At 41.3% G+C, this 12,462-nt stretch overlaps 1 protein-coding gene across 3 annotated transcripts; it reads right to left on the bottom strand.

The window, feature by feature from the left end:
- Positions 1 to 2,604: 2,604 nt before the first annotated feature.
- LOC121536321 (alpha-globin transcription factor CP2-like) lies at positions 2,605 to 7,716 on the bottom strand. Of its 3 annotated transcripts, XM_041843596.2 has the most exons (6): positions 7,568 to 7,716; positions 5,139 to 5,225; positions 4,883 to 4,996; positions 4,604 to 4,746; positions 3,696 to 3,741; positions 2,605 to 3,586 (listed from the first exon to the last, which is right to left on the bottom strand). In XM_041843596.2, the coding sequence occupies exons 1-6, from the start codon at positions 7,665 to 7,667 to the stop codon at positions 3,543 to 3,545; spliced, it is 534 nt and encodes a 177-aa protein (XP_041699530.1). In that variant the 5' UTR covers positions 7,668 to 7,716; the 3' UTR covers positions 2,605 to 3,542. The 3 variants fall into 3 exon arrangements, 1 of the variants encoding a protein (XP_041699530.1); XR_005994856.2 differs by lacking the exons at positions 4,883 to 4,996; positions 5,139 to 5,225; positions 7,568 to 7,716 and having other exon boundaries at positions 2,605 to 3,580; positions 3,692 to 3,741; positions 4,604 to 4,642; XR_005994855.1 differs by lacking the exons at positions 2,605 to 3,586; positions 3,696 to 3,741; positions 7,568 to 7,716 and having other exon boundaries at positions 4,664 to 4,746; positions 4,893 to 4,992; positions 5,112 to 5,244.
- Positions 7,717 to 12,462: the final 4,746 nt, after the last annotated feature.

The following is a 12,462-nucleotide window of genomic DNA, read 5'->3' as shown; positions in this document are numbered from 1 at the left end:
GTAGCCTACTGTATTTATATTTTAATGTAGTCATGTGACAAAACTGCACATAGAGTGGCCTTTTCTTGTCCCCAGCACAAGGTGAACCTGTGTGATGATCATGCAGTTTAATCAGCATCTTGATATGCAACACCTGTCAGGTGGATGGATTATCTTGGCAAAGGACAAATGCTCACTAACAGGGATTGTGCAGAACATTTGAGAAAAATAAGCTTTTTGTGCCTATGGAACATTTCTGGGATCTTGTAAAACATTACATGTTGCATTTTTGTTCAGTGTACATGTTCATTTGACAGAGGTAATGAACTGCCCATTGATCAGCACAGCATTTGATAAAACAGGACCATGTTTGCAAAACAAGTGTTTCTGCACTCATGTCAATATTACACAGGTAAACTGACAGTTACAGAAATCAGGAATGCAGACAGCCTCTATAGACCTTCAGAAAATATTCAGACCCCTTGACTTTTTCCACATTTTGTTACGTTACAGCCTTACTCTAAAATGGATTAATAAAAATAAAAAAAACACAGCAATCTACAAACAAATGACTAAACGAAAACAGGTTTGTAGAGATTTTTGAAAATGTATTTTAAAAAATTGAATTAAAAAATACTTTATTTACATAAGTATTCAGACCCTTTGCTATGAGACTCGAAATTGAGCTCAGGTGCATCCTGTTTCCATTGAGCATCCTTGAGATGTTTCTACAACTTGATTGGAGTCCACCTGTGGTAAATTCAATTGATTGAACATGATTTGGAAAGGCACACACCTGTCTATATAAGGTCCCACAGTTGACAGTGCATGTCAGAACAAAAACCAAGCCATGAGGTTGAAGGAATTGTCCGTAGAGCTCAGAGACAGGATTGTGTCGAGGCACAGATATGGGAAAGGGTATCAAAAAATGTCTGCAGCATTGAAGGTCCCCAAGAACACAGTGGCCTCCATCATTCTTAAATGGAAGAAGTTTGGAACCACCAATACTCTTCCTAGAGCTGGCCACCCGACCAAACTGAGCAGTCGGGCCTTGGTCAGGGAGGTGACCAAGAACTGAATGGTCACTCTGACAGAGCTCTAGAGTTCCTCTGTGGAGATGGGAGAACCTTCCAGAAGGAAAACCATCTCTGCAGCACTCCACCAATCAGGCCTTTATGGTAGAGTGGCCAGACGGAAGCCACTCCTCAGTAAAAAGGCACATGACAGCCCGTTTGGAGTTTGCCAAAAGGCACCTATAGACTCTCAGACCATGAGAAACAAGATTCTCTGGTCTGATGAAACCAAGATTGAACTCTTTGACCTGAATGCCAAGCTTCACGTCTGGAGGAAACCTGGCACCATCCCTACGGTGAAGCATGGTAGTGGCAGCATCATGCTGTGGGGATGTTTTTTAGCGGCAGGGACTGGGAGACTAGTCAGGATTGAGGGGAAGATGAACAGAGCAAAGTACAGAGAGATCCTTGATGAAAACCTGCTCCAGAGCACTTAGGACTTCAGAATGGGGCGACGGTTCACCTTCCAACAGGACAACGACTCTAAGCACACAGCCAAGACAACGCAGGAGTGGCTTCGTGACAAGTCTCTGAATGTCCTTGAGTGGCCCAGCCAGAGCCCGGACTTAAACCCGATCTAACATCTCTGGAGAGACCTGAAAATAGCTGTGCAGCAACGCTCCCCATCCAACCTGGCAGAGCTTGAGAGGATCTGCAGAGAAGAATGGGAGAAACTCCCCAAATACAGGTGTGCCAAGCTTGTAGCATCATACCCAAGATGACTCAATGCTGTAATCGCTGCCAAAGGTGCTTCAACCAAGTACTGAGTAAAGGGTCTGAATACTTATGTAAATGTATATGTCAATTTAAAATATAAAATAAACTGTTTTTGCTTTGTCATTATGGGGTATTATGTGTAGATTGATGAGGGGAAAAAACAATTTAATCAATTTTAGAATATGGCTGTAACGTAACAAAATGTGGAAAAAGTCAAGGGGTCTGAATACTTTCCGAAGGCACTATATGAGTGTCAGTCTCCAACAAACCATCACCTGTTGTTATGTTGGCCCCTACTGACCAAAAAAAGATGTTATGAAATATAATTTTTTCTCAATTTCATGTATTGCTAAAATAAAGGTGAAGGAAATACAGTCAGGCAGTACATTACTACAGTGGCATGATGGTCTTGATGGTCTAAGCTTGCGTTCCTATAATACAAAAACAAAACATGAAAAGGTAGTGGAACGGGATTGGTGTCGTGTGTCAAGATTCCAATACTTTAACTTGTATGCAGTACAAATCACATTATTGTGGGAGCACCTCCTCTAAGAGTATAAATTAGGCTGTTTGAGAAGGTTTGAATCCTAATCAACCTACATATACATTGTTTAAAGTACAATAGACCAACATAGCTACTGTAGTAGGCCAAAGATGTGTGCTGTAAAACCTTGGTAGAGCATGGGTGGAGTAGGCATGGTGGTGCTCATGTGAATTTATTATCTAATCTTTTTCGGCTTCAGACCAATGACCTACTTCTCACTTAATACATTGTTTTTTGTTTTTAATTGAATAAGAAACTGAACTCAGAAGAATAGTACAGAGCAGTGCAAAATACTTTATGTTGAGTGAAATCACATCATCACAGTCAAGTCCAAATGTACGATTGTCTTTCATTGAAATTGAAACATTGGGGCAGTAATACTTTCCTTAACATGTTGGACAATATTAAGCCATTTACATTTCAGGACAGGTATGTGGAAGAACTGATATGCTGTACATAAAATGTTACATAAAATGGGAGATAAATAACAGAAGCAGAATAGAATCATTAGCTAAACATCATACAGCTATTACATCTATATTATCTGTTCATTTGCCTTATCTGTAAGTCTGTATTGGGGGTTTAAATATTTGTCTGTATTATTTTAGCTCAAATATTTAAATCGTTAAAGCAATTGTGGTACGAAGCAAACAAAGAGTGAATACTTTAGTGTGACCCCAACAAAACAGTTGGTCCCCACTCAATGTATAATACCATATGTACTGATACCGCAGAAACTAATGTTAGCCTTCTAATATGTAACATCAAACAAATCAACAACTACAGATTGTACCAAAGGAAGGCCAACGTAGTATACAGTATTTTGGATTTCTTTGAACAGCACTTTATGATACATTTCACAAACATGACTTTATATTGACTTTCATGGTATTGATTTAAAAAACATGTCAATTTTGCAGGAGTAATAAAGGTATTTTAAATAAACCATATTTTAAAAACTAATTATACATCTAATCAAAATTAATCAATAACTTAATTTAGAAAATACAAAAAAATACAAATGTAAACTAAATAGCTGTCTCAAGGGGATTTTTACTGTTATTGCAGTGTTTGGACAGAAAAATTATATATAGGGTGAGCTATGAACAATCTATACAATTGCACCGTTTAATGTTACAAAGTCTAATGCTCCTCAACAAGCCCTATATGTTCCAGACACTTGGACAGTGATCTGAAACCATCCACTCCACTCCAGACCTTTCCTCTAGTCACTTCAACACAACATGGTAGCTGTCATTAATTTCATCTGCAAATAGAAGGCAAACAGGACAAACTATTAGGCTTTATATATATATATATCAAAATTGAATATCTACATGATGAGGTTCTGTGCATTTAAGTGAGGGAAATATATTACCTTTCAGTGCTAATAACAAAGCTTGTTTCCTCAGTGAAGTTTCGCACCATCTGAGAAAGATTTGTTTGTTATGTGATATTAAAATGACATACTGTATCTTTCTCTCTATTGGTATGATTCTGGTAGTTAGAAAGAAAAAGAAGGTCGCCACATTCTATTGCTCCGATCCAATTGATTAATTAATTAATTAACCAACGTTTCGACAGATGGCTTCCTTCATCTGGGTTTCGGTTGATCCTGGTAGTATCATCTACTTCACAGTATTATGACCAGTGTTATGTATTCAAGGGCCCTTCTTGCTATGTTGCCCCAGAGCTTAGAGACTAGAGGCCCCAAATATCTATCAGTCGATCAGTAACTAGACATCATCATCAAGTGCATGGAAACAGCCATGGCCATAACAGCCAGACCTGAGCGAGAGTTGATCCTGCATCCATAGGCCTACATTCCCCTGTTCCCTACCAGTCGTTAATGAGTGATTTTCCCTGCAATTGCCTTTTACACAGGGCCATTAGTGAGATTCGTGGGCCCATCCTGACCTAAGCCAGGCAAGGGCACAGGGGGACAAACAACCAACCCAGGGCCTCTGGAGGAGATAACCTAACAACTGGAGGAGATAAACCCTAGCTAGCACTCCTCACTGTTCCCCGCCCTTATCACTACTGTCGTAGAAATATTTGACTGAAAAGTAGACAACTTAAAGATATTTCTCAAGAGACCGGAGCTTGTGAATCCAAGAATTAGACTTTATTGCATAATAAAGCCGAGCTTGCTCCATGGAACAACTGGCTCTCCTACATGGAACAACTGGCTCTCCTACATAATTTATTACTATACTACTCACTGATAGAAACACACAAAAATGGTCTCATAAATTAAAACCAATCCAACTCTGCTTCCACACTTTCTCACCTCATCAGAGACCAGCACGTGGATCCCAGTAGGTCCTTGTCTGTAGATGTGGCTGATCTGCTGGGGAGTTATATTGTAAAGGAGAGCCATCTTCTCTGAGAGGTCCCACAGTGTCAGGTCCTCTAGATAGAGAGTGTGGTATACTGTGGACATGGGAGGGAAGAGATCATAATCAGTAAAAAAATATGGGGCTGGTTTCCCAAACAGAGAGAAAGATTTTTTCCAGCCTAGTCCTGGACTAAGAGGAATGTTCAACAGAGATTCTGTGGGATGTAATACGGAGACCTACCCTCTCCCCCCCTGGCTTGGTCTGTGGTTGATTCCTGGTCTGTGGTTGATTCCTGGCCTGTTGCTGACACACATAGATGGTGAGGTGGGGCTTTATACACCTGCACAGTGGACGCCACAGGAATTGTCCTTTTTTTAGATATAGAGCTATACACTTGAACAAAGCACTAAACATGTGAAGATGTCAAGTGTTGCCATTTTGTTGGTCTGTTATAGGTACCTTTCCTGTAACTATAGTCTCATCTTCCTTTGATGGCGTTGAACAGTCGGATGCCAGCTGCCAGACCACAGATTTGGATCAGGTCCTCTCTGCTCATCTTCAACAGGTCAGCACCTACAACATTCACAGAAGATCCACAGTCACTTCCAAACTGGTCTGATGACGTTTTGGAGGAACAAAGACACACAAAGAGAGAAAATGATTGGGTTATTCTCTCCAAAGGCCTTTGGCATTAGAAAGTGAGAAACAATTATAGATTTGTAGATGTGTCTGACAGTCATCTGAGTGCCATTCATGGGTGATTTCACATTTAAAATACACTGCTCAAAAAAAGAAAGGGAACACTAAATGACACATCCTAGATCTAAATGAATGAAATAATCTTATTAAATACTTTTTTCTTTACATAGTTGAATGTGCTGACAACAAAATCACACAAAAATTATCAATGGAAATCAAATTTATCAACCCATGGAGGTCTGGATTTGGAGTCACACTCAAAATTAAAGTGGAAAACCACACTACAGGCTGATCCAACTTTGATGTAATGTCCTTAAAACAAGTCAAAATAAGGCTCAGTAGTGTGTGTGGCCTTCACGTGCCGCCTGGGCATGCTCCTGATGAGGTGGCGGATGGTCTCCTGAGGGATCTCCTCCCAGACCTGGACTAAAGCATCCGCCAACTCCTGGACAGTCTGTGGTGCAACGTGGCGTTGGTGGATGGAGCGAGACATGATGTCCCAGATGTGCTCAATTGGATTAAGGTCTGGGGAACGGGCGGGCCAGTCCATAGCATCAATGCCTTCCTCTTGCAGGAACTGCTGACACACTCCAGCCACATGAGGTCTAGCATTGTCTTGCATTAGGAGGAACCCAGGGCCAACCGCACCAGCATATGGTCTCACAAGGGGTCTGAGGATCTCATCTCGGTACCTAATGGCAGTCAGGCTACCTCTGGCGAGCACATGGAGGGCTGTGCGGCCCCCCCAAAGAAATGCCACCCCACACCATGACTGACCCACCGCCAAACCGGTCATGCTGGAGGATGTTGCAGGCAGCAGAACGTTCTCCACGGCGTCTCCAGACTCAGTGTGAACCTGCTTTCATCTGTGAAGAGCACAGGGCGCCAGTGGCGAATTTGCCAATCTTGGTGTTCTCTGGCAAATGCCAAACGTCCTGCACGGTGTTGGGCTGTAAGCACAACCCCCACCTGTGGACGTCGGGCCCTCATACCACCCTCATGGAGTCTGTTTCTGACCGTTTGAGCAGACACATGCACATTTGTGGCCTGCTGGAGGTCATTTTGCAGGGCTCTGGCAGTGCTCCTCCTGCTCCTCCTTGCACAAAGGTGGAGGTAGCAGTCCCGCTACTGGGTTGTTGCCCTCCTACGGCCTCCTCCACGTCTCCTGATGTACTGGCCTGTCTCCTGGTAGCGCCTCCATGCTCTGGACACTACGCTGACAGACACAGCAAACCTTCTTGCCACAGCTCGCATTGATGTGCAATCCTGGATGAGCTACACTACCTGAGCCACTTGTGTGGGTTGTAGACTCCGTCTCATGCTACCACTAGAGTGAAAGCACCGCCAGCATTCAAAAGTGACCAAAACATTAGCCAGGAAGCATAGGAACTGAGAAGTGGTCTGTGGTCACCACCTGCAAAACCAGTCCTTTATTGGGGGTGTCTTGCTAATTGGCTATAATTTCCACCTGTTGTCTATTCCATTTGCACAACAGCATGCGAAATTTATTGTCAATCAGTGTTGCTTCCTAAGTGGACAGTTTCATTTCACAGAAGTGTGATTGACTTGGAGTTACATTGTGTTGTTTAAGTGTTCCCTTTATTTTTTTGAGCAGTGTACATTTTCTAACCTATATCTTTCATTTTCACTAGAAAAGTCCTTCAGACATCAACCCCTAGGCATCAAAACAAAAAGATACAAAGACAGCTGATACTTTTAGAAACAGGCCTAACATTCTCAAGCAAATGGATGTTCTGGCAACAATGTACAGGAACAAACAAACAGTAGGTTAAGTCTTACATTAGATGAATCACACACACACACTTTAAATACTTTATTTGAATCCACCAATCAAATTTACAAAAAAAGGATCCAAACATTTCAAAGGTCCCTGTATGCATGGCACTCAAGGGTACAGAAAGCACCTACTTCTCCAAACAACTAGGCTGCCCACGACAGCTGAAACAGAGAGGTACCTAGCTAACTGCTTTGCCCTAGTTTTTGTCAGGCCCGCAATCTGGAGTCCAAGCACTGCAAGCCTGTGTACCTGGCCGAGACTGCTGAATATCAGTGCCACCAGCTTGCACCTACACACAAAGCTGTCCAAGCGTACCACGAGGGACTGGTACTTAAGCAGCTTCTCGGCAAAGACCTGCTCTGTGTAGTCGTCAAATGAGCAGCCCACTTAGAAAATGAGCTCACACACTATAGAGTACCTGAGAAGCTGGAGAAGATCCTACAGAAAGGCGAGAACCTGTGACGCTGAAGCCACTGCAGCGTGTCCTGCGGTGAGGACGATGGCACAAGGTGCAACATGTCAAAAAGAAGAACAGCCCTTGAAATGAGTAGCTATAGCACCCACTGACTGCCCACTGCCTCCAAACAATCGCCTAAAAAGATAAGAGATGAGAGTAACAGCATTAATACTAAAGTGTCACACAAACGTGGAAGAGAACAAGAGTTGGGTCATTTAGTAATGATTTGTGCTGATAAGACTAGTGCAAATAAGCATTTCCAATGGGATTGGACTGTAGATAATGATTCAATTTGGCTGACCTGAGACCTCGTCCTACATTTGCCTGACGACTCATACTGAATTTAATTCCGCTGCTCTATCTACCTACCTACAGTACCAGTTAAAAGTTTGGACACACCTACTCATTCAAGGGTTTTTCTTTATTTTTACATTGTAGAATAATAGTGAAGACATCAAAACTATGAAATAACACAAAAAAGTGTTAAACAAATCAAAATATATTTTATATTTCAGATTCTGCAAATAGCCACCCTTTGCCTTGATGACAACTTTGCACACTCTTGGCATTCTCTCAACCAGCTTCACCTGGAATGCTTTTCCAACAGTCTTGAAGGAGTTCACACATACAGTTGAAGTCGGAAGTCTACATACACTTAGGTTGGAGTCATTAAAACTCGTTTTTCAACCACTCCGCAAATTTCTTGTTAACAAACTATAGTTTTGGCAAGTCGGATAGGACATCTACTTTGTGCATGACACAAGTAATCTTTCCAACAATTGTTTACAGACAGATTATTTCACCTATATTTCACTGTATCACAATTCCAGTGGGTCAGAAGTTTATATAAACTAAGTTGACTGTGCCTTTAAACAGCTTGAAAAATCCAGAAGATGTCATGGCTTTAGAAGCTTCTGATAGGCTAATTGACATAAATTTAGTCAATTGGAGGTGTACCTGTGGATGTATTTCAAGGCCTACCTTCAAACTCAGTGCCTCTTTGCTTGACATCATGGGTAAATCAAAAGAAATCAGCCAAGATCTCCACAAGTCTGGTTCATCCTTGGGAGCAATTTCCAAACGCCTGAAGGTACCACGTTCATCTACACAAACAATAGTACGCAAGTATAAACACCATGGGACCACGCAGCCGTCATTCCGCTCAGGAAGGAGACGCGTTCTGTCTCCTAGAAATGAACGTACTTTGGTGCAAATCAATCCCAGAACAACAGCAAAAGACCTTGTGAAGATGCTGGAGGAAAAAGGTACAAAGTATCTATATCCACAGTAAACCAGTCCTTTATCAACATAACCTGAAAGGTCTCTCAGCAAGGAAGGAGCCACTGCTCCAAAACCGCCATAAAAAAGCCAGACTACGGTTTGCAACTGCACATGGGGACAAAGATCGTACTTTTGGGGGAAATGTCTTCTGGTCTGATGAAACAAAAATAGAACTGTTTGGCCATAATGACCATCGTTATGTTTGGAGGAAAAAGGGGTTAGCTTGCAAGCCGAAGAACACCATCCAAACCGTGAAGTACGGGGGTGACAGCATCATGCTGTGGGGGTGCTTTGCTGCAGGAGGGACTGGTGCACTTCACAAAATAGATGGTATCATGAGGAAGGAAAATTATGTGGATATATTGAAGCAACATCTCAAGAAATCAGTCAGGAAGTTAAAGCTTGGTTGCAAATGGGTCTTCCAAATAGACAATGACCCCAAGCATACTTCCAAAGTTGTGGCAAAATGGCTTAAGTACAACAAAGTCAAGGTATTTGAGTGGCTATCACAAAGCCCTGACCTCAAGCCTATAGAACATTTGTGGGCAGAACTGAAAAAGCGTGTGCGAGCAAGGAGGCCTACAAAACTGACTCAGTTACACCAGCTCTGTCAGGAGGAATGGGCCAAAATTCACCCAATTTATTGTGGGAAGCTTGTGGAAGGCTACCTGAAACGTTTGACCCAAGTGAAACAATTTAAAGGCAATGCTACCAAATACTAATTGAGTGTATGTAAACTTCTGACCCACTGGGAATGTGATGAAATAAATAAAAGCTGAAATAAATCGTTCTCTCTACTATTATTCTGACATTTCACATTCTTAAAATAAAGTGGTGATCCTAACTGACCTAAGATAGGGAATTTTTACTAGGATTAAATGTCAGGAATTGTGAAAAACTGAGTTTAAATGTATTTGGCTAAGCTGTATGTAAACTTCCGACTTCAACTGTATACTGAGCACTTGTTGGCTGCTTTTCCTTCACTCTGCCGTCCGACTCATCCCAAACCATCTCAATTGGGATGAGATCTGGGATTGTGTAGGCCAAGTAATCTGATGCAGCACTCCATCACTCTCCTTCTTGGTCAAATAGCCCTTACACAGCCTGGAGGTGTGTTGGGTCATTGTCCTGTTGAAAAACAAATGATAGTCCCACTAAGCCCAAACCAGATGGGATGGCGTATCGCTGCAGAATGCTGTAGTAGCCATGCTGGTTAAGTGTGCCTTGAATTCTAAATAAATCACAGACAGTGTCACCAGCAAAGCACCCCCCACCATAACACCTCCTCCTCCATGCTTTACGGTGGGAAATACACATGCAGAGATCATCCATTCCCCCACACCGTGTCTCAAGACACAGCGGTTTAAACCAAAAATCTTAAATTTGGACTCAAGACCAAAGGACACATTTCCACCGGTCTAATGTCCATTGCTCATGTTTCTTTGCCCAAGCAGGTCTCTTCTTATTATTGGTGTCCTTTAGTATTGGTTTCTTTGCAACAATTCGACCATGAAGGCCTGATTCACACAGTCCCCTCTGAACAGTTGATGTTGAGATGTGTCTGTTATTTGAACTCTGTGATGCATTTATTTGGGCTGCAATTTCTGAGGCTGGTAACTCGAATGAACTTCTCCTCTGCAGCAGAGGTAACTCTGGGTCTTCCAATCCTGTGGCGGTCCTCATGAGAGCCAGTTTCATCATAGCGCTTGATGGTTTTTGCGACTGCACTTGAAGAAACTTTCAAAGTTCTTGACATTTTCAGTATTGACTGACCTTCATGTCTTAAAGTAATGATGGACTGTTGTTTTCTCTTTGCTTATATGAGCTATTCTTGCCATAATATGGACTTGGTCTTTTATCAAATAGTGCTATCTTCTGTATACCCCCCCTACCTTGTCACAACACAATTGACTGGTTCAAACGCATTAAGAAGGAAAGAAATTCCACAAATTAACTTTTAAGAAGGCACACCTGTTAATTGAAATCCATTCCAGGTGACTACCTCATGAAGCTGGTTGAGAGAATGCCAAGAGTGTGCAAAGCTGTCATCAAGGCAAAGGGTGGCTATTTGAAGAATCTCAAATATAAAATATATTTTGATTTGTTTAACACTTTTTTGGTTACTACATGATTCCATATGTGTTATTTCATAGTTTTGATGTCTTCACTATTTTTCTACAATGTAAAAAATTGTAAAAATAAAAGAAAAACCCTTGAATGAGTAGGTGTGTCCAAACCTTTGACTGGTAGTGTATATATAGATATGTCCTATATTTGCCTCAAGATCAACAATAGGCCCTTTTCACGATGACGTCATCTAACTTCCGCCTTTCCGCGTAGCAGGTTAACTTCACTTCCGTTCGCCCGTAACCTGAGACTTCTCTTCTGAGGTACGTTTAAGTTAAATTAGTAAAGTTAAGAGTAATAATGTTTACGTATATGCAATGGTTTGTAACTTGCTAACGTTATTGTTAATTCATAATTGTTCACTGCCTTAGTTACTTAAAAGTGGGCTAACGTTAGCTAACAACAACTTAGTACCAGATACCGATAACGTTAAAAGGTAGCGTTACATTGCTGCCTGGCTGTAATGTAACAAGTTTACTTAGCTAGCTATCTAACCCTTTGTTAGGCAGTTAGTTTATTCATGAATGTATAGTAACTCACCTATTCAAATACTGTTGTGCATGATAGCTAGATAAATATTGATTCCTGGTCAAAGCTGAATGTTAATTTAGCTGTTTCTTTTCTCCCGGTGTCTGTATCGCAACAGTATCCCATCCAACACCGAAGCATGGCACAATCTTCGAGAAGATGCTATTGCAGTGTACCATTTTGTTCAAACAACAAACAGAAATTCCCGTATCTTCCCGTAAAAATCTCCTCAGCTCAGCAGGGAGGACACTCTTAAGACCCAGGCCATCGCCCGGCTGAGGATTTTAGTCGAGAGGGCCATACGGAGGGTGAAGGAGTACCATATCTGGGATGGGCTTGTTCCTCTTTCCACAGTGGGTTCAGTGAATCAGCTGTGGGCCATCTGCTGCCTCATGTCGAACTATCAGGGACCTCTTGACATTAAAGGAGACAAACCAGTCTGATGTTTTTGTCAACTGGAAGTTGTATATTTCCTGAGTAAGCTAGATGGGCTGTAAATAGAAGTACTTTTATATTACTGTATTGTATGTACAAAAAAATGTAAATATGAATTAACTTTGTTGGTAATTTAATTGATCTAATGTTATACTGTATGTTTTTGTTAAGGGTAATAACTTTTTCATAGCTATTAATGAACCTAATGTGATATATTGTAAAAATATCCAACTATTAACCATGTTATGTGCTTATGTGTCATGGCACTGATGGAACTATTAAATATATGTTTGCAAGCAACTGCTTCCAATCCTTTTGATTTTGGTAAGAGCATTTACAACATCGCAATCCTTTTCAAAATTTGTATTTCAATACATAGATATACAGTATATAACACAATTAAGTTCATTTGCAGTTAAAGAAAAACATGTCGACATTTACATCACAATCCTTTTCAAAATGTGTGTTTCAGTACATAGGAGATA

The sequence above is a fragment of the Coregonus clupeaformis genome, chromosome 23 (assembly GCF_020615455.1).
Source record: "Coregonus clupeaformis isolate EN_2021a chromosome 23, ASM2061545v1, whole genome shotgun sequence".
Taxonomy (NCBI): Eukaryota; Metazoa; Chordata; class Actinopteri; order Salmoniformes; family Salmonidae; genus Coregonus; species Coregonus clupeaformis.
Note: the sequence above shows the minus strand (reverse complement) of the source record. Positions and strands in the feature narration are given on the sequence as shown.